The sequence below is a fragment of the Amphiura filiformis genome, chromosome 5, assembly GCF_039555335.1.
Source record: "Amphiura filiformis chromosome 5, Afil_fr2py, whole genome shotgun sequence".
Taxonomy (NCBI): domain Eukaryota; kingdom Metazoa; phylum Echinodermata; class Ophiuroidea; order Amphilepidida; family Amphiuridae; genus Amphiura; species Amphiura filiformis.
The window spans coordinates 50,622,898-50,646,947 of NC_092632.1; the positions used below are offsets into that span (position 1 = coordinate 50,622,898).

Below are 24,050 nucleotides of genomic sequence, written 5' to 3' on the forward strand. Positions count from 1 at the left end.
GCAGTGACATCAGTGTGTGCTCCAGTTGGTGTAGTATTAAATCATGTGCGTTGACTTCAGAGAACTGCCGTGTTTACAAGTGCGATCAAATCCGGTGAATCTGTACATGCGTAACTGCAACAAAGTACTGGCTCACTGCCTTGAGAAAGCCAAATGGACTAAAGTCATTCTACCATGTATCATAAATGGATTTCACAGCTTACCATGTGTTGTAAAAATTAGGGCAAAGGATCCCTGCTTTAACAATCCCATCTCCTCTTTGTGCAAGACTTAACCATACACATCATACACGTGATGTAATTCTCTCGTAAATAAATCATGATTCTCCGAATCCCTTCCGAGGACCCACATTCCAGTATACACCATAAATTGGGAAAAATTTGTCTTGACAGCTGGAACACTTGACAAAACTTTTTGGATTAAAAGAAAGAGTAAACATGTTTTGAAGGTGCATTTTGTGATTTCAACATCTTTTTTGAGTATAGATCGACAAAACCTCATTTCCAAAATTTCAGTTAATTCCAATTTTGTGTTTGCGAGCTATGCAAAATTACATGTATTACACTCCTCCATAGACCTTTGTGTTGTTACTGTCTACTGACAAACAGAAAATACAAATTGGAGAATTTGTCTAAGGTTTATGATTGTGTATACAATCTCAACTTTTATGGATGTCTTTTTAACCGATTTAAATTGGGTTTAAGAATATAACTACAGCTGATTGCTGGTTATTAAAATACTGACACTTTCCTATAGAAATCCAATAAATCAAGTATCACTTCTCCAGATAAAATCATCAACAACAGACAATTTGTTTTTGATTTACAAAGCACAACATCACACTTGAAAATGTGTGAAGAACACTTTATAGTGGCCTATACTAAAATTGCATATATCTCATATCGTCATAATAAACTCTATCTACTTTGAGCTGCTCCATACATACAATTTCAGACTGTGTTTCAAAAACTGTACACTGCAAAATCAAAGAGGCATATTCAGAGCGAAAGACATGCCATGAGTGGAATGTTCCACACACACAAAACGACAATATTTTAAACATACATGTTAGCTTGACATATATAGATTGATTACATTGTTTCTTATTACACTAGGCAGGGTATATGTGTGACACTATCGTAACTCACAGTCTCCTAAAAGACTTGCGTTAGATTTATCATCAGCTGACTTGATCTTACAGATAGACTATAAGACATCAATTACTCTACATAAAATATGAGTAGAAGATGGTAAGTCATTGGTCTCTTATATATATTGCATATAACTTGCAAGACACAGTTTGAGTCAACTACACATTAGGTTGCAATTCAGAAAATACATTGCGAGTAATTTCCTTTTTCCACTGGGGAAATAATTCAGTAGGTTTGAAGCAATTTAACACTATTTCAACACCATTTGAAATGGACTGATGATGCTGAGCAATTTCTGTGAGACTGCGACTGTTCCCGATTGAATTTTGGGCATAAAGTACTCGTTCCTCTAAAATGTGACCTTAAATATGATATTGTAGGATTCCTTTTTCAACAATTATGCAGATAAGTGACTGCTTGCTTGATCTATCAGCAAAAGTACTAAGCCCCTCCTAGTCCGCAAATGCTGATGGTGAAAGCATACTCCACCTAAAAGGAATCATGCTTCCTAGTTTGGGACAATGATTACATCTAATATCTTCACACCATTAGGAGAATCGGTCATTATACATTCAAATTACACAATTAAACATTCAAATACTCTCAAATAGCAGTCTTAGGATTTAGCAACATATTCTCTGTCCATATCATTTGCAGGCATTGATCTTTCTCTTGAGAGGTTTGACATGTAGAGTAAACATATCATGCTTAAAATCAATAGAAACAGTCTAGAGGCAACTGAGCACCTATGCAACTTAGTCTGTTTCAATGACTGTTGTTACTTTGAGGTGTATATTAAAGGAGGATTTCGTGATCCTAGCATCCTCTTTTTATGACATTTTTCAGTAGATATCCACGAAAAAGCTTATTTCCAAAATTTCAGTTGATTCCGATTTTTATGCGTTTGCGAGTTATGCATGATTATGTGTATTACACTGCTCCATAGACAACGTGTTGTAATTTCGTTCTGGTGCACCAGAACGAAATTCAAATTTGGCGATATTTTTGCTAAACGAATTAATCTGCAAGAAATATTTGGTACATAAACATTATGTAGCCAGGGGTATCCAGTGGTGTAAAAATCTCAACTTTTTTTGGGAAAAGTGGGGGGATGAGGCTGTGGATCACGAAATGCCCCTTTAATACAATTTGAACGAATTTAGAGACCAATATGACCAAGCTATTATCATCATCATCATTATATGGGTAAGTGGTACAGGCTCATTTATATATAATATTTAACAATATTCTACAAGTACAAAATCTGGGCAATTTAATCCAATCAAGTTACTCTTAAGTTTATTCATTACTGTAGGCATTATAAAGGCACAAACTGGTTTTCTGTTAAACAACACACTTTTTTTTTGTTAAAATGTATAAACTGAGGTACAACTTCATAAGGGATAGATTCTTTCAGAAAGGGTAAGATTGGACCATTCCAGTTGATATCCATACACCCCCTATGGAAGACATGAATGTAATTTTCCACACAGGGAGTGTGAATTTCAAATGGAGTCACTCATTCAGATAACCGCATTTGAAATTCACACTCCCTGTGTGGGAGATCAAAGTCATGTCTTCCACAGTGGGTGTATGTCTTTTAAATGGAATAGCTCATTTCAGATCATAAACATAGAGGTTTTGTATAAATTTAACATTTTCATAGCTTATATCAACAATGTATTTTGGTGGTTTTAGTTGACAAGCTATTTAATGTGCAAACAGACTCATACAATACAAAGTAGATAAAAAGATTTTCCAAAATTACTTAGAGTTTGGGAATCAGTTGAAAACACTGGTAAACAATAATTATAGTCAAGCTGATCTGACTGTTCACTCAGTAGCTTTTATTCAAAGAATGAACAATGAAATATATCAGTTCTTGCCCAAAGCAGTATGACCCAATTCACAAGGTTAAAACTTGTTGATTTACGTTAATTTTAAGTATAAAATAACATTTTAAGTAATTGAATGCAGCTTTCATATAGACCTCATGACAGAAAATCTTGAAATCTATCATACAAGAAATTGCAAGATTTATTCATGTCCCACATGCCATATTGGGGGTGACCCAATGGCAAATGTACAAGTGATGCTTCATGTCTTGTCAATGATTGCCTTATGTCAGACCTGTGTGTAGACCTACAGACTTACAAGTCCTGCACATTTAGTGTCTGCTTTAAGCTGTGAAAGATGACAATTTAACAGAGTTTGCACAGGTCAAACAATTTTGTGTCCACATAACCAGAAACCTCTGAATTTCTTTGTTCGGCAGGAACTGACTTGATCAAACTCAATTCAATGCAGACTGTGTATGCAAGGATTATGATCCTGCTATAAAAATTACATCAACCTGTAAGACCTATTTGCCATACCTTCTGCACAGGCCTGCTCATTAGCAAAAACCAAAAGACTGGAAACATTGAGCAGAAACACTCTTCACCACTAAAATGTGATTGACAAGACATGTATGACAAACACTTCTGAACTCCTCCTTTGAGTGTGTCGAAAACAAAAATGCTCATAAAATACAAATCAATTTGAGAATACACATGTACATTCATCTTACAAAAAGAAAGGGAAAACAACGTTTTTGATAACATACATAACAAAATGTTATGATTTCAACTTGTATAAATTGTTCAGTAAACTTTTTATATCATATCATGATACTTTGGAAGATATACAGTGCCTATTTCCTTGTAAATTCTTGGGTTCAAAATAAATTTGAGTCTGTCAAAACTTGCTGAAGACCATGCTATATTACATACTGCAGCAAGGTTACAGAAGACCAAACATTTTGTAAAGAGTCTTGACATTGTTAATTAAATGCAGGACAGGTTGACAAGCCATTGTAACCTGTTTTGTACAGGGCAGACTGTTACCTATTTTGGCTTGTAAGTATCATAGTAAATTGATATAATTTGATGCTGATTGCTGATATAACGGTATGAAGTTAAGAACAGGTTAATTTAATAGTGGTACCTGGTATATAAAGCTACAATATTGATGTTAGAGTGTACATGAACTGAACTTCCAAAGTTCCAATGTCAAACGCAGTTAGTATGAATTGAATAGCTACTAGGAGAGGTAGGCCAGTATGGTTATGTAATCCATGTATGCAAAATTCCAACAGTTTTAATTCTACAGTGGTCTTAAAAACTTATTTTCTGATCTCAAAATACTCAAATCATAGTGTGTTAGAAATCAGCAATACATATGACCACCACACTGGGTGTATCCTTCACGTATAAAGCATACACAATGCTAGCCTATTGTCAAGACTTCATTGATGGATGAGACAGCTTTATTCCATAAGCTGTATAATCCATGTCTTGATACTAGGCTAACTCTGTGTATGCTTACATGAAGGTAATACCCAACACTGTACACTACCTATGGAGCATGGTTTTTTTACTCAAGTAACGCTGATTCAATTAACAAAACAGTTAATCAAAATATAGTTGTTAATTGGGCTATTCCAGTTGAAATCCATACACCCCCTATGGAAGACATGACCTTAATCTCCCACACAGGGGTGTAGATTTCAGATGGAGACACCCATTCAGGTAACCCCATTTGTAATTCACACTCTGTATAGTATATCTCCCACTAAAGGGTGTAGATTTCAAATGAGAGAGTCAGCCATTAAGGTAACTCCATTTGAAATTCACACTCCCTGTATGGTACATTAAGGTCATGTCTTCCATAGAGGGTGTATGTATCTCAACAGGAATATCCCATTACTTCATTGCACATCATATTTCATATAAACATTGTTGTTAGTCACCAAATCTACATAACTACTTCCTACCACCTGCTAACAGTCCAATTTACTGTTTTTGCATTTTTGTTGTTTGTACACTACTTCTTTAGGCACTTTCACTCCTCTGAACAGGCCCACTATTTCTTGATCCACCATGATGTGCACCATATCCTCCTCCTCCACCGCCACCACGACCAGCATGTAAGCCACCACGATCTATATTTCCATGGCCACCAGCTGCTCCTAGTAGTATATCCTGGGGCATCCCCCCTTCGCCAAGTAACAACTCGGGCTGCTGCACCAGCATAACGGCACCTTCTGGTTGGGGTCCAGGCAATACTAAGTCCGGGTTTAATGGGGCAGGATCATTTGATATCGTTGATAGATTGGGGATGGATCTACTGCGTACACATTGAAAGTCTACATGCCGACTCTTGTTCTCCTCTTTCTCCCAAGACATGCGTAGAAAAGGTCTTTGCACATAGTTGTAAATAACTGCAGAAAAAACACACAAGAAATAATGGAGTAAGAACAACAAATTTATAATTTGTACATTGATACCAATGATTTTTTAAGCCCTGTTGATGTCACATATCCTTGATTGACTTTCAATTCTCAAATATCAAAATGGAATCTTTCAAAAAGTTGTCAAAGATTTGCGAAATAAAGAAATGAAGCCACTACACTACATACATTACTGCATATTTACTGTGTGGTTATACAAAAAAGTATAAACACACAAAAGTTGTATGTAAACTTGTACAGAGTTCCAATACACCCTGTGATCACAAATGTGTGCCTCCCTATGTACATACAGTCATGCATAACACAGTAATACATCAAATCATAAAAATCCTTTTATAAATATGTGCAAACGATCAACCACTCGATAATGACTATATGCATGCATGTTAAGCTTGACTCACGGGACATAATAATATAAGGATTTATATATAACCCTGTACAATTAGTTAAGTATTCTCACCTTCTGGTTTTCCTCCAGGTCTGTGCTTGATTTTCTCCTTGTAGGTGGGATATCCTGCAAAGGGTGAATGAATGGAAATGTCACTTATAAAAACATTCTCACTACATTGATCAAGTGTTCTATGTATGTTCCAGCGCTACATAATTAATTCATATAATACATACTTCATCCCATTAAATTATATTTTCTGTATTTTCAATACAAAAATACAGTTGCAGTTATTTCTTAAGGTGCTACAATTTTTGGAAGTATTAAAATTACAAGCTTAGGACAAATTTCTACCAATTTTCATTCAAAGTTATGAAGGGAGCCAATCACATAAGTCAGCCTGGGACAGATTTTGTTTATGATCTTGTGTACTTCAAGAACAGGTTTCTATTTCATCTTACTGCATTTTTCTTCAACTCATTGTAATATGTGACAACTTAACTTGTCAGGACTGTATAGTGCTTACCTTCAATACCAAGTCTGATTTTCTTGAGACCCCTTTCCTTCAACACTGACTTGGCTACATCCCTGTTCTCTATATACTTGAAAAATCTGTACATCAGAGTACTGTAAACAACTGTATACAAACAAGAAAAATGTGTGAATATATTAAATATTTTATTCTCATGTTGTGATATGTCATATATTTATTGCCAGAAACAAATTTGATTTAGTCTTTTACCACAGAAAAATTCAGTCTCAGCATTACATCTGCTAACTAGAATTACGTGGTTTGTAATTAAGGTGGCCCCCACAACATAGGTTGGTAAATATAAAGAATACTATCACAAGACCAAGTTTGATATAATATTGGATGGCTGAGCATGATACCATAACATATCGGATGAGTCATAAAAATATCGGACGAGCCAACGGCGAGTTCGATATTTGTATGACTTAATCCGATATGTTATGGTATCATGCGAAATAAACCATCCAATATTATCATTATTATAGGTTTTCTTAACTCCTAATAACCCTGAAAACATAATAATGAAGTTGATCGGTGATTGCGTTTAAGCTGGTAGGCAAAATATGCAAAAGAACTCATTAATATTCATAAATGTGCAAATGTGGGGGCCAAAAATGAGCACCATTGCCAAGAATTAAATCAAGTGTTCAAATTGGCTGGCACACATTAAAATATGCTTGAGTCATGATCCAACTGACAATTTCTGTTGATGAATTCAGTTTCATACCCTGAAAAGTGCAAAAATTATAAAACCACGACACAATTGGCCATTTTCATAGTATTAGATTGATTACTCACTTTGTGAGAATTCTTCTCCCATCTGTGGAGGATACTCTTCATCCCATTCTACAATATCATCTTCCATCAAGATCACTATGTGACATTCTCTTTCTCCTCTCTGTGGTAACAAAATATTAAAACAGACCATTATTGAAGTATGAGCCGTATTAGTAACAAAGCATGACGAGATCAATGGAGATATATACTTCATTAAAGAAGCTCTATAAGTAAATTGTGGGAAATTATACAAGGCATAGTTCATTATTACACCAAACTTTTGTGATCATAAAAGTAGTGTGAATATAGGATAGGATATTAGGGAACACTCTAATGACTCAATGTGACCTTTAAGGTACGGGGCAGATATTGTTGAGGCAAGGTACCACTGTAAATGCTCATGATCATAACTAATACTCTGTCCAATCATTGATCATTGGTCATTATATTACCCCCATGAGTCAATGAATTCATAATGAATCCATAATGAACCAATGTCATATTTGATGTTACAAGCTGGTTAATTATCTATTTCAATATCCATTGCTTTTATAATTATGTATGTTTTCTAAGATGTATATTTGTAGAGTATTTTTTTTACATATTTATGACGTTGAATTTGTTGTTTATATCTGCACATACCTAGCATACTAATTAATGTTGTGTGTGAATTAGAGATTAATCAGTGTTAATAGCCCATACATACCTTGGCACAGGCTACCATTTCAGGCAAGATGTGATCATCAAGGTACTTGTCAAATTCCTTCCTGGCACCATCATTGGATATCTCATGCAGCAAACATCCTGTAATCAAGTAATTAAAAGACAATCTAGTACATGCAAAAGAAATGCACATCAGTATAATGTACCATTTTACAGAAGTAAAAAAAAGGCAATGTGCAATGTGAGATATATTTTTTGTATTACATTATTGGGTCTTGAGGAAAAGATGTTTATAATGCTTTTGTCACCTTAATTTCATGCTCAGAGGCATTAAGAAAGATATCTATTTTGCATACAGCACTCAAATACCATATTACACCATTATTAAACTATATTGAGATATACCATAAGCCCACCCCCCTAGATGGCAGATTTCACTTCAAAAATGGGGGTGGGCTTATAACTGGGGAAGGCTAGTACTTGAATTTAGAAATAAGAAAAACTAGACTTAGCTGTGGTCTAAGACCACGAACACAGCCGTGTTGTTACCCCTTAATGACCTTTGACCCCAAAATATATGAAAACCCCATAGACATTGGCTAATGTCAATGTATGTGTGCACGTGGCATCACTTTGCCATGTTATTTGTAGCAGAAGGGCATTTTGAAGGTTTTTCGTCTCAGACCGGAAGTGACCCCTTAATGACATTTGACCCCAAATAAAAAATACCACATATGAATTGGGTAACCACAATTCATGTGTGAACATACCGTTACTGTCCTATGTTTTTCTTAGCAAATAAAAATTTTTGAAGGTTTTTCGTTTTTATACGGAAGTGACCCCTTAATGACCTTTGACCCCAAATCTGTGTACACCCCATAGACACTGGGTAATAACAATGCATGTGTGCAAGTGGCGCCACTGTTCTAAATAATCTGTGGAAGAAGATGCATTTTAAAGGTATTTCGTTATATACCGGAAGTGACCCCTTAATGAGATTTGACCCCAAATAAAAAAATACCACATATACACTGGGTGACTGCAGATCACGTGTGAACATACCGTTACTGTCCCATGTTTTACTTAGCTTATAAATTTTTTTTTAAATATTTCGTTTTATACTGGAAGTGACCCCTTAATGACCTTTGACCCCAAATCTGTGTACACCCCATAGACACTGGGTAATAACAATGCATGTGTGCAAGTGGCGCTCTGTCCCACATAATTTGTGGAAGAAGATGCATTTTAAAGGTATTTCTGTTTATACCGAAGTGACCCCTTAATGAGCTTTGACCCCAAATAAAAAAAAAATACCACATATACATTGGGTGACTGCAGATCATATGTGAACATACCGTTACTGTGCTATGTTTTTCTTAGCTAATAAAAATTTTTGAAGGTTTTTCGTTTTATACCGGAAGTAACCCCTTAATGACATTTGACCCCAAATCTGTGTACACCACATATACACTGGGTAATAACAATGCATGTGTGCAAGTGGGGTCACTCTCCACCGTAAGTTGTGGGAGAAGATGCATTTTTAGTTGAAATCACGTTTTTAACCCCTGTGACCCCTGCATGACCTTTGACCCCACAAGTTTCATGTGACATGTAGGGGCACGGTCAATGATCATTGTGACTAAGTTAGGTCAAAATCGATGTAAGCATGTGAGTGCTAGAGCAAATGTAATGGTTGACAGAAGAAAGAAGAAAGAAAGAAGAAAGAAAGAAAGAACCTGTAAGAAAAAAGACACAGCCGTGACTGACGTCACGGCTGTGTAATCATCCCCATTTGTATATGCCCAATGTACCAGCAATTTCTATCATCTATGTCAATTTCTTAAAATTATAAGTGTGGAATGTTAATTAGCAACTGATATTTTTTTAATATTTGTTCTTAAATGTGAGAGAAAAGCATTGATTTGATTTAAGAACTTGGCCAAAATTTAGTACTGGGATTATAGCTGAGTGCACCCTTGTTCCCAACATGTTTTGAAAAATAGGGGTGGGCTTATACCTGAAGGTGGGCTTATACCCGGGTGGTTACGGTATTTAGTTGTCCTAAATTGAGCACTTTGGACATTCAATGCAGAATTACACATAATTTACTTATAAATACATCGTGGCCAGATAAAAGAGGTTGGACTGTACTCCCAACTGGTATTGAACCATGTGGCCATAACCATTGCGGACAACTTCTTTCCCTGACACTGGGTCATGCTCTTCAATAAATGAAACAATTAGTTTAGTACACCCTTGCATTTGTAATCTGACATTATTTACAAAAGATATCCCTGAGCAATTAACTTACTAAGATTTTTACACTTGACCGTGTCTTCTGTGAATGGGATAAGAAGATAGTCACATGCTTCCCTAAGGTCAGCCACTGGTATGCTTGGTGGACAGCGTATATAACCAGTCTTGTAGAAATCCTGTAAGGACACAAAATCACATACATCATTATTTAATGACCCATTTAAGGCCAGAGTAATGGAAGACACATTCGTCCACGACCGAATTTGAGACTTTTTGATATTTATCAACACTAAGATGTATTCTTTCACTTGAAACTGATAAAATACAACTTGCTAATATTTATTCGTATTTTTGCTTGATTTATTTCACTCTTTTCAACTCTAAAAAGTCACATGGCTCAAGACAGCTTAGTAAATTGGCGGAAATAATGAGTCAGAAATGTGCGAATCTTGCGAAATATTGTGATTACGCTCGCGATTTGTGTCGCGTGACGCGGCGCAACTCTGCGCGTATATCCAACGCAGTCAAGGCGCATTCGGTATGTTGTTAACGCCAGCAAATGTGGTGTAAACAAAACAAAAATTTGCAGTCAAAATGCCACTTAGATTTTTTAATTATTTTGAATTTTGGCGCACTGAAAGCAGAGATTATAGATTCATTGGTGCAAAAAGATGCATATTTAGACCATGCACCAGATACAGCTTTTACAAGTGTGAAAGTCTTACCGTTTTAAAATTTAAGGACGTTTTGTGCATAATTTTGACATTTTTTTACTAAAACGTCGATTTATCAGAGTTCACTTTTCACAATATTGCACGATTTTTGTGACAAGATAACTCGAAAAATATGCAAGCAAAGGGTAAACTTTTTGCACTAACCTTTAGAGTACATCAAAGTCTAGGGAAGGTTTTTCATTTTTCAAAATATTTGTTTTAAACAAAAATATACACCATTATGTGCAATTTTAGCTTAATAGAGTGACAAAATGGCTTTTTTCACATGTTTTTTTCAATATTTCAAAAAGAGACGAATTTCAAAAAATAAAAAACCTTCCCTAAGTTCATGTCTCTTCTTCATGAAAAGCTAACCGAATTTTTTTTACTCAGAACGGATTTTTTGTAAGTTGTCACAAAAAATTGGGGTAAAAAGTGATTTTTGTGATTTTTTCAAAAACTTGAGATTTTTGAACAAATCTGACGTCACCATGGGATTCCTTGACTCATTTCCTTTCCAAAAATGTATAGTTTTATATACTTTGGACATATAGTTCAGAAATAATGAAGCTCGAAAAGGTCCATGTTCTCTCCCATTACTCTGCCCTTAAGACATTGTATACATGCATTTTTGAAATGTACATGGTTTCAGCTCTTAAAATGTATGTTCATACATAAGCACTTTGTAACAGTGCACATGATTGGTGGCCCGGTTGTGCGATCGCCAGGTAGGGAAAATGAAGTAAAATTGTATTTTTAATAATGTTACTTGTAATTTTTTGTTATTATTTTGATGAAAATCGGGCCACATGCAGCTCCTCGGGCATAAACAACCGTTTAGTCATGAAAATATATGAATGAACCGGGAACCCCTAACTCAATATCTGAAACCATGGATTTCACGTTAAGATATTTTTAAGTTATACTGTTGTAGTAAACTTCGCTCAAAATAGTGTACAAGGGATCTTAAATTTCCTGCATGTACCAGTATATCTACACTCTTAGAACATAACTGCAGTTCCCATCACAATCATATTGTGCAGGATTTGGTGTTAGCTGGCATAGTAGCAAAAACCTATTTTTGCCTGGCAAAAACTAGAAGAAACTCATAGTCTGATATTGTACCTATACTTTGATCAGCCTCATAACATCACAGATTAATATCAATATGTTTTATTTTGAGGCTAATGTCTTGGCATCTTGCCAGAAGCATCACAAGTTATTCATTGAATTCACAATACTTCGCCTACTTTCTTTAACACACAAAATATAAACCATCAATCAGGTCAACTATATCACTTTTAACAGCGGTCTACTTTTCGGCGTAGTGATAAAAACCTAAGAATTCCCGCCGATTACGAGCTGATCAAAGTATATGACCCATGTGTGGGATTGGGATCCTGATTAGTTTTAAAATTGAATAAGGGCATCCATGGAATATTGCAATTTCAATGACTGAGAAACTTGCACCACATGTGCTGACTATCGTTATCAGACAATGATCAGGCGGCACAATTTAAGTTAGTACAAAAGGATTGTGACCAGACCTGTGACTGCCAGGCAGATTTCTTACCATGACTGATGAGAATATTTCAGCTGATATGCCATGAGCTACTTCAAATTCACCTCTTTCATTCGGTCTTGTGTAGTTGTTATCAAATCCATGACTGAACATTCTGTCATTGTAAAAATTGAAATAATACATTAAGATACTGATAAAGAAGATTAGATAATACATGTAATTATTCTCAACAAGTTAGATTATAATGAAACCAAGAATTGCTCACATAACTTAACATGCTCAACCTTGCAGCTCTTTATGACAGCTGCTTGCGTCAAAGGTAAGGTAATCAATCATGAATTGTCATGAAAAAGCACTGCTCAACATATATCGTAAGGCTGTGGAAAGGGTTGCATGCCGCTCATAAGTTTTGTGATTTTGTGTGATATACAATGAAAGCTATCTGTTACTTGAAGGTCACTAGTAAATGTGATAGGAAGTTATGACAAATGTGGCATTTTTTTGGCTCCCTGAGTCCTAGAAATATTTTGGGTAGGGGGTCCTCAGCTAAAGTTTGTTCAGCTTATAATTGGTGAAAATTATTTGTTTTTTGTTCATCTGTGTGTCAATAAAGTCCCAACTCACGCTCGCGTAAATTCCCTTAAGTGTGCGCAACTATAATTTGGTTCACCTCAAGTTTGATAGTGATGTCAATGCTCTTTCGCGTTTACGCAGCAAGCGTGCTGACAAACCGCCCCTGTGCGCGTGCGTGTACACTCAGGGCGTAAAACTTTACGCGCGCGATTCGATACTGCGGCGAGCGAAATAAGCACCTACGTCACTACCAAACTTGAGATGAACCACAGTATAGCGTATGTGCTGCACCCTATTGAGCGCAAGCCATACTATATCAATGCACGCTGATATGAGTCTCTTTTTCGTCAATTATAAGCCGAACAAACTTTACAGTCGGTCGAGAACTTACCAAATATTTATTTCTCCTTGGCCTATGAAAGAATCTATATGAATACAAACTTTACACTGGCAGTTGTATCATTTTGTGGTCCTTGAGTTGGGGCTCAAAGTGCTCAATATATTTCCAATTTTTTAAAGTGAGAAACGCTTAGAAGAAGAATTTGAATTGGTTACATGCCTCGTAAATGTAAAGAATGCTGCATTATATTAAAAATCACCAGTGTGTCACTGGACTCCTACATACCTTCCCAACATTGTGTTGGGGTGAGCTGTGAATAATTTAGGATCTGATACAAATCGTGTATGATCCACTATGAGCGTAACTCTATCCGGTAATTTAGACTGGTAGGCGAGTTGATTGCGTGCACCTGTGTCCTCTGGTGGCCGGTGGTTGCGTGGATTGGAAGCCATCTTGATGCTGATGTGGTTGGTGTTGGCAGGTTTCATGCATGAATGCGATGGTGAGGTGTTTGTTTCATCACTCATATTGGCACACTGGTAATGAGAGCAACACCTACAGAGAACACACAATTCAGGGATTAGTATTTTATTCATGCTTTTGTTTATCAATTTTTATTTATATAGATGTTTTTACTCTGTATATTTTACATGTAATTTGACCTTCGGGTCACAATATGTTGATTTTACACACTCGGCAGTCCACGCTTTATAATGCGTGCCGGTTCGAAATTCTGAAAATTGGTGAAAGCGTGGGGTTTAAACTTTTGGGTAAAAAGCGTGGACTGATATAAAGCGTGGGATTAAAATAAAAAGCGTGGCGCTTCTTCCAACTTACAGTATATTTTTATTGAATGATAAAATAATCATAGTTCCAAGAAAAATCACCAAAACTTGCACACTATGTCGCAAGATAAAATTCCATTTGATGCAGGCTCGCGCTTGTTTGTGAATCCAGTGCAATGTACACAATATCCTCCCGAAGCCCTGCCAAAACACCTCGTCATATGCAATGTCCGATTTTCCATGACGTGTTATTTTTCTTTACATTGATCGTATATGAGTGACGTCATTATCATGCATAATTGATTGAGCGAAGCAGCACGGAAGACGTAGGATATAGTCGCTAAACATAGCGTACGTCAAGTTTCATGACAAGAACAACATTTGAACGCCATAAAAGTACAGTTATTCATTAAAATGCTTATTTTACAGTACAGTAGTAGTTTTTCACATATAATTTGCATTGTTCACGTAATGTATCAACTTAATGGAGAGAAAACATCGGACTCAAGACGTGTGAAATAGGTGCAGAATTCGGCGTACTTGATACTTGAACTAAATTATGTGACTTTGTCAGTTTACAAATAGCGGAAAAAGCAAAAAGTGGTGGGGGTCAAGAATTTTCAGTATATAAAGGTGCCTCAGTAAAAAGCGTGGGGGTCAGGAATTTTCAGTATAAAGGGTGCCTCAATAAAAAGGGTGGGGGTAAAATAAAAAGGGTGTGAGTCAAACCCCACTGCCGAGTATGTTTTAATAAATACCGGTATAAGACAGTTCACTCGAATACAAGTAAAATTACTGTATACGCTGAAATTTTCACATTGGTTTTATTTTCACGGATTTACGCTGATCAAGAGGCATCCGCGAAAATAAAACACCGCAAAAAACATGATAATTAAGCATTTTACTATGTTATTCTACAACCCGTGAAATTGTCAATGATACATGAAACCCTGAAAATATATTCCCGCAAAAATATTGGCTTATACAGTACTTAGTTTAACAGTCCTTTAATTATTAGTTAAATCATTTAATCATCAATTCATCTTACATGTAATCAACCTAATTAAGAAATCACTTGGCCATAACACTCAAATGATGTCACCTCACAGCTGACAGGAAATGAGTGACCGACTTCCTCATCAATAGTTAGGCTTTAAAAGGGAACAAAAAAATGTTATACAGGGAGACGGATCTTTCAAGTCGGGTGTTTTTTTTTGGTTTTTTTAGCAAATGACTTAAGGGATCTGGAATGAGCGTTTTGAGCGTTTCGACAGTATTTTTTGTGGGACATGAGAGCACATCAGACATATCGAATTGCATTCTGAATACGAAGAATGTCTTTCTGATATCAAATCATTTTCATTTTTTGAAATTCATGATATAATACAAATTTTATGACAAATTATTAAAATTTGATATTTTTCACATTTTTGATATAACAGTCCTCGAAGTTAATTTTATAAATCTAATGATGGGCCATTCCAAGCAAAAGTGGACATGACTCAAAAAAATAAAATTGCCTCTATCAGAGATGCCAGTCAGTGTTGTCAAAAAATCCTGAAATGGCAAAAAATTTACAGAAAAATGTACTTCGCCTATACATTTGTACAGGATCATCCAAGTAAAATTTCCTGAAATCAGGAAATTTCCTGAATGACTGGCAAGATGTATTTCTTTTAACTTTCATATTATTCCAAATAGATGTAATGTTCAAGTTCTAAACTTTTTTCAGCATTTTTCTAACATTTTGTTCAAAAAAAAATTTCTTCGAGAGTGTATTTTTAGTGGAAAAATCCTGTTCAACTTAGATATTTTCTAAGTGGGCCTATTTTATTAAACAGGGGCACTTTTCTTTTTAATTTGATACATTTTATAGCTATGAAATATGGTCTTCAAGAAATATCCATCACATTTTAAATAACCCCCCGCTAATTTTTTTCTTTCATTGTGTTTTCATAACACAAAATATGGTGTAGCACGAGTTACCGAGAGATGCATTTTTTAATATATTTACAAAATGTTGGCAATTTAATTGATGCCACTTATTATTTTCCTTCTACTAGTAGTACCTTGAATAAAAATAAGAAATTAACATACAAAACACTATCCACCACATAATAATGACCCTTAAAAACTGTAGCACGAGTTACCAGTAGCACGAGTTACCGATGTAGCACGAGTTACCATAGCCCACTTCCCCCCTGTACCAGCAAAGGTAATGCAAAATACCACTTGGCAGCAATAGAGGTTATCTCCCAACTGCATGAATATGCATTTATGTAACCATGGTAACAACTTTCTAGCAGTAGTGTAGCCAGTGGGGGGGCAGGTGAAACAGACTTCCCCTGGCAAACTAGAATTACGCGGTTCGTAATTAAGGGTTTTCCGTCGTCACCCGATTCGACTCGACTATTGCGCCTCTTTTCAACGCGTGCGTACTCCGCGTCTTGCTCGGCGTTGCGTTGCAGACATCGCAGAGAACGATGCGTTTTGTGCGTGTCAATGCTATTTTTGCGCACCGGCGATAACCAGGGCCACAAAATATAGAAAACAATGTTTGCTGAGCGCAAGAAAGGTGGCCGCTTAAATATAACATGTACATTGTAGGCCTACAATTTCTACAAACCAAATGTTGCCAGCGTGCTTCCACTGATAACGGACCTGGACCCCTCCCACAAAGTAGGCTTACGACAGTAGGGTCCAATAGATGGTATGAAGTTACAGGCCTACCCAACAAACACAGAATCAGGTGGTTTTTTAAACATTAGGCCTAAACGAGTGTTGGTTAAATTGGTTAATTCGTTTTAATAATATTTTGGCCTAAATGTTGGGTAACCACTACCGGTATATTATAGGCCTATTAAAGGTTATTGTAGAACGTTTCATAATGAAACGCACCACACGGCAACTTTTAAAAGTTTATAATCCAACGTTTAAATGTTTAAAGCATTTTGTGTTATTGGGAAAAGACATAGGCCTACTATACTACGTGCACTGAATTCATAATGCATGCGATATAGACAACACCATAAAAACTATTCAATTTCAAACAAATGTGTCATACATTTACAAAAATAATATCATAGCCTAATAAGCCAAACGTTTTTCTACAGCTATAGGCAACCCAGTGTTTAACTTTGCTTTAATTGAACTGCTTTGTGATATGAATCCACCTCGAGATAATTCCAGTATTATATAGTTTTTGTGACCAAAAAGTTTTCCTCTCGTAAACGGCACTAAGCATGCTAAGTAGGCCTATATGTATAATAATTGTAGGCCTATTATAGTCAAACACTTCCGGCCATGGTGTCAAACGCTTCGCTTTAACATGTTTAATAAATCCTCTTTTTGGTCGATCGAGTCAGGTGAACATGGTGAAAGCTGACAATTCCTCACTTTGTGTAATTTGATAACTCTTTGGTCCAATATCTTTGCAGATTGCAGAATGAGAGTCTTTCTTACACCCGTTTATGACCAAAATACACCAAATTAGTAAGAATATTAAGGCATGAAGTCTTAATAATCGACATCATTAGAATAATTGTTCCTATTATGGTAACTTCTTTTTTTTACAGTGAAAACTTTCCTGCGTAAACAGACAATTCCTATTTTGTGGCCATATGCGTAAATGAACGCTATCCGGCATCAGATCGCTGCGTGTATACCAGCGCGTTGATACGCAAACAAAATATCCATGTATGCAATTAACTACGCATGGTGTGGCAGAAAAAATGCATTTTTGACCTATTTTGGTCAATTTACGCGCACACAAGGTCCGGTACCCCCAATTTTTTTTTTTGCACAATTTACAGAGCTTTTTCTTTTTCATAACATATATAAAATTTAAAAAATTTGATCGATACAATTTTTTTCTACATCGCAAAAGGTTGTCTATTTTAAGTAAGTTGCTGATTTTGCCATTGAAGTGTACAGAGATTTTTGGAAATGTACACCTCTTTTAAAACGGCTGTAGCTCAAAAGTGAGGTCCGCACCCCTGTTTTTTTTACTGATTTATTATCTACACATATTAATGTACAAAATATGTCAATTAAAAAAATTTGATCGATAGGTTTAGTTACGACGGTAAACCCTTAAGGTTGCACTCACTCAAAATTGTGTAAATAACAATGTTTTGTAAATACAAATGATATGCAATATGCAAATAAGCTCATTAATATTCATAAATATGCAAATAACATGAAACATCAGGTCACAATATTAGTATCCAATCACCAAACCAAGTTTGAAGTTGATTGGTTATCCATTTAAGCTGCAGAGTGGATTAATGAAAATGTAGGCAAAATATGAAAATAAGCTCATTAATATTCATAAATATGCAAATAACATAACACAAAACTATACAGCACATCAAGCCACCATATCCTATCACCATACCTATCTATCTGGCATAGTATACCAAGTATGTAGTTGATCGATTATTGCGTTGAAGCTGCACAGTGGATTTACTGGATTAATCAATTTGCTTCCGCCCGAGCAGCCGAACAAAGAAACAACCAGCCAAACACACATGTGTGGCCCAAAATTAAAGATAAAAGTGCCTTTCTGACAGAAAAATGTAAGTAAAAATATGGAAGGCAAAGATAGCGAATTTAAGGTTCAAGGAGCCAGTTCCACCTGATCATGCGCCAAAATAGTGTAAATATACCAAATTTTTACCAAAATAAAGTCCCTTTTTTGAAGCTCGAAGACTTAAACTTGTACAGTCTCTCCAAAAAAAATGTTCTAGTAAAATTATATCCCATTACTAATGATGCAACCAAAATTTTAGTTCCCCCCCCCCCCAAATCTAGCCCAAGAAAATATAGATACTGGAAATCGTGAGACTAGCTAACAGCCACAGTGACATTTCAAGTTGATACTGAGATTTGTATGATACAAAATTTGTTCATGTTGTTGAGTATGGGTCTCATTTTCCAGGTGAAGTGATTGAAATCGTGCAAACTGTATTCAGTAATGCACCAAGCAGGAAATCACAGGAAATGATCTCAACCAAAAGATGACCAAACATTCTATACCGGTACCTCAGAAAGCAATTTTTAAATTTAAAGAAACTTACACTTTTTACAGAGCCGATCATTGTAAAGAACCACAAACATTACAAGTTTTGTGATCTAATTTAGGGTGAAATAACCTATCAATCTATCAATTGTTGACTGTTCAATTTAACTGTTGAAATTTAAGCCCTACATATATGTACAATGTATGAAATATCCAAACAGGATGGAGCAAGGGATTAAGTACATAATTATACACCTATGTAATGCTGAGATGTAATGTGTGTGGTACATTGTATTCTGATACATGCACTGTATTGGTGTTATTTGTACATAAATTGGGTTATTTTGGGGTTATCAATTTATCATGGTTATATCAAAGTATACTTTGGTTATATGTTGGGTTATTTGATCAAATACCAGTCATTAAGGAATTTTTATCAAGAAACTTTGACATTTAAAAGAATATTAACCATTTTGTATATGGCCGGACAAACTGTAGCACGAGTAAAAAATACAGATTCCAATCAAATGATTTTAAAAAGCTGGAGCACAAAGTATGTAAAAGGACGCCATAAAGTGTAGCACGAGTTACCGTGGAATTGCCCTGATATATTCTTAAAGTGTATGTAGCTGGGAGGAAAAGCCGACAATCAATTGAAAATTTTGACCTTTCATATTGAAGATATGGATTTTTTTCCCCAAAAGACCTAATTTTTTTTGGTGTTTTGGGAAAAAAAATTCATATCTTTAATACGAAATGTCCAAATTTTCAATTGATCGTCTGCTTTTCATCCCACGGTACATGTACATACACTTTAAGTATAAATCATCAGATTTATAAAGTTTACTTCGAGTGCTGTTAAATATCAAAAATATCAATTTTTAATCATTTGCCACATTGCGAATTTCAAAAAATCAAAATTATTTGAAATCAGAAGGACATTCTTCGTATTCAGAATGCAATTCGATATGTCTGATGTGCTCTAATGTCCCACAATAAATACTGTCCAAACATTCATACCCCAGCCCTTAAAAGTCACCAAAATCTGTAATTAAATTTGGTTGCACCCTCCACTCATGTATTTTTAGTCAAAGTAAATCCAACTTTTTGATTTTAGTTTTACATGCATACAGCAATTTCTGTCAAACTCAATCCACTTTTAGCCGAAAAAGACTGATTTTACATGCAGACAGCAAATTTAAAAAAAGGAAAATCTGGGCCTGTCGGGCTCAGAGATGAGGGCTTCATTGTTGCCAATGTGGGATACTTTAATGTCTTCTTTTGCATGTCTACTATTTAAACACGACTAACTTGATAAGGTAGCTTGGGCTGCCAACTGATACTTACTTGGTACAACAATCCCGATCACTATCAACAGATTCAGAATCACTACTTTCTATTGTAGAACTTCTACGCAAAATTGATCGCTTTTCTGCCATTCAAATGACAAATCTCTAATGGTTAGACACTGGAAAGTAAAATAAACAACAGAATTTTGTGTAATTGTGTTGTTTACACATGATACATATTTACATACACAATCTGGTCCATGCAGGTCAAAGGCGGCAAATTTGAAATCAAGATAAAGGCACAAAATGGGAGTAAAAAAAAACCAACAAAATACATACCGTAAGGAAATTGACAACACAAAGCTGCAGAACTTTAGAACCAAGTATTCTAGACCTTGGGTCTTCTCATCAATGGCCTTATGTTTGTATGGTAATATTTTACTATATATGCAAACTTGCCAAAACATTAACACTGTAGGGCACCGTCATGACCGTGTTGGCACTTCCTACACCTTGATTTATAAATATGAGAACAAGTCCTTAAATGTTCGAAATTTGTACTGCACTAATACTCTATGAGAGGCAAACCTTAACACATTTGCTAGTCAGCCAAATTGGCCTAAACCGGGGCCCAACACAATACAGCAGTTCCACATAGAAAAGCTGCACTGTCATAAGACTATGCTGTTTTGTTTTTGAATTGATGCATTAAATGTTGGCTAAATATTTTTGATGAAAATCAATCTTTGACAGGATGTAATTTTGCTATGGAAAACTGCTATGTCAACAAAATGGTTTTCAGTTTTGGCTTTCTTTACTCAAGGGCTTTAATTTATATAAAATGATGAGCTATAGAGCTGTTTTTGGTACCATTGTCTAAGTTTCTTAATGCTCTTTACAGTGATACCAAATTTGTAGATGTTCCTTGAATAAACCTAAAAAGTGTCATCCTCCCCAATGTTGGTATTGGTATGCTAGGACTAGGTGACTTCAAATTTGCCATCAAACTGCATCATTTTACATATCAAATTAAAGCCCTGGCCTTGAGTAAAGAAAGCCAAGACTGAAAACCTTTTTGTCATAGCACTTTCCGTAGCAAAGTTACATCTTGTCAAAGATTAACTTTCATCAAAAAGATTCAGCTACGTACCATAACAAAACAGCATTTCGGTGCTGTTTCTAGATCTTAGTCTCAAGATGATACAGCTAAAACTATGTGGAACTGCAAAATCCCTCTAAAATTCCATGTCATGTGCGAGTGTCTCATCACCATAAAAAATCATATATTTTAATTGGGTCAAGTGAAGTATTAGAAAACATGTAGGTTTCCTTGACCTACCTGTTCTTGAAAAAGTTTTAAATTTCTATGTAAATATGTATTGTGTTTGGGCCCCGGACCCGGTCAAGGCGAATTTGGCTGACTAGCAAATGTGTTAACCAATGGATGGCCCCCTCAGCCTTTCAGTCATGAAAATATATGAATGAACCCCTCCCTGGCCTACATAAGGAACTTATACGATGTCCTCATTCACAAACTGATACTATCATATAGTATCATTACATGGCCTAATATTTATCACTGATCATGCTGAGTGATAGACAGATAGTAACAATCATTTTCAAGTGTATCATCATCATGAAAATAATTCCCCATCATCGCGAACGTGTTCCCATCTTGACACTAATCTTTAGTCCAATGCATGCTCGCCTATTTTGGTTATCGATATGCATAACATAAATTTAATAAATAATGTGGAAACTTACCAAAAACTCGTAACATTTTCGAACTAAATCGCAGACCTCAACCGTAATCGTTGGCAGACATTTTCTTTCTGTGTTGATTTTCTCGTTTAGATGAGTGCTGTTTAAAATACGCAATTCCAATTTCAACATCGCCCTCTAGTGATTACATATCTCTTTTCGCAATGTATTTTGGCGTAAATCCAATTTGATTTGATATTAGGATGCAGTTGCGTGAAGTGCGTGATATCGATTGGCATCAATCATGATGTGTCACCAAGTACTTCTGGCGATTTTTCAAAGTTTTGGGGTTCATTTACGACAGGGGGAGGGGAATGGGCGTTTTGAGGGATAAAATTTCCAAACGGCTCGTCAAAAATTGCTTGCCCCCCTCTCGGCCTGCCAAAAATCGCTTCCCCCTCTCAGCCCGCCAAAAAATCTTTGCTTCCCCTTGCATGCACATGCCAAAATTTTTGGGATCCCAATTTGCAAACCTTTTAAGGGTATTAAAATGGTCTATAATTTATATAGGCCTACATGTTGAGAGCGCAATGAGCAGGAAAAATTCCAAGCGTTTAGGTACAGTTTTCCTAAGCCTTTTTAGAGTGTTTTATTATCGGTATTTTAAAAGGCGCCCCAAGAATGTGTGCCAAAAATCACTTGCCCCCCCCCCTCGGCTTGCCAAAAATTGCTTGCCCCCCCTTTCGGCTCGCCAAAATTTCTTGCCCCCCAATTTTACCCTCCCCAGGGCTCATAATAAAACTGGGACAAAGTGGAACGAGTCTTTTCAAGTTCACACCATTAATTTAGTCAACTTTATTAGTTGCAGTGTTAACGTAAGAGTATCCTGAACCTAAAGTTTTGCCTTCTTTCCTTGCTTTGTAATCCTGTTTGGGCTGGACAAAAAAAAATGGTCCACTTTGAATTTGCCCTGGTCTCCCCTAGGGGAATTATTAATTGTTGACACGGGTCTTAAAAGGGGAAAGCGACTGATTTTAGCACACATTTAATAGAGGACATTGAAAACCAGAGAAAACAACAGTGGCGTAGATTTCTTTTTGACATATTGGGGGAGGGGGAAGGGGTCGGAAACCTAATTGAACCCCCCCCCCTTTGACATATGCTAAAAAAATCTGTGCCCACACATCAGCAAGAAGTTGAGGAAACCCAAATTTAAAACCTTGTCATCATCCCCGGTGGGTTCAGTCTTCACTGACAAAACAATGGGTACGCATGATGCTGGTATAGATATATGATATAAATAGGGGGTCCTTTTCAAATCCTGGAACGGTCATAGGCTACGTCCTATTAAATACAAACTAAACCCATCGGGTCATCATCAAGCGCAGCGAGCAAAAAAGTTTACATAAATTTGGACATGTTCCTAATGTTTTCATATACACCTTTTAACGGTCTCTAGAACATCTGTGCAGATATCGCCCCCCCCCCCTTCAAAAAAACCCTTTTTTTGACGTGCTAAAAATCTTCCCCCCCCCCATTACACACTAAGGGGTGGTGCAATAATTATGTGTACCCCCGGGGTGGTGAATTCTCAAAATGGTCTGCCAAAAATCGCTTGCCCCCCCCTCTGGCCGTGCCAAAACGTCTTTGCCCCCCCTTTTGATGTGCCAAAAAATCTTTGCCCCCCCCTTACACATGCAAGATTTTGGGGAACCCGAATTTAAAACCTTAAATTGTCTTATCATATAGTCTGGCGCTTAGCGAGCAGGAAATTTTGCATATTTGAACGTGTTCCTAACGCTTTTCCTCGCCTTTTAGGGCGTAATATAGAAACAGTGCCCAAAATATCTGTGCCAAAAATTGCTTGCCCCCCTTTTGACCTGCCAAAATCGCTTGACCCCCCTTTTGACCTGCCAAAAATGCTTGCCCCCCCTTTTGGCCTGCCAAAAATCTTTGCCCCCCTATAATTCACCCCCGGTACACATACATAATATTGCACCACCCCTAAGATTTTGGGGAGCCCGTATTTAATTGTCTTGCCATTTTATG

At 36.2% G+C, this 24,050-nt stretch overlaps 1 protein-coding gene across 1 annotated transcript; it reads right to left on the reverse strand.

Moving 5' to 3' along the window:
• Window positions 1–3,199: 3,199 nt before the first annotated feature.
• On the reverse strand, window positions 3,200–22,166 carry LOC140153317 (BTB/POZ domain-containing protein KCTD20-like). Its single transcript, XM_072176043.1, has 10 exons — window positions 22,065–22,166; window positions 20,359–20,479; window positions 13,492–13,761; window positions 12,345–12,447; window positions 10,114–10,234; window positions 7,846–7,943; window positions 7,161–7,260; window positions 6,357–6,467; window positions 5,903–5,956; window positions 3,200–5,412 (listed from the first exon to the last, which is right to left on the reverse strand). Exons 2-10 carry the CDS (start codon window positions 20,448–20,450, stop codon window positions 5,024–5,026), a joined length of 1,338 nt encoding a protein of 445 aa, XP_072032144.1. The 5' UTR covers window positions 20,451–20,479; window positions 22,065–22,166; the 3' UTR covers window positions 3,200–5,023.
• Between the last annotated feature and the right edge of the window lie 1,884 nt (window positions 22,167–24,050).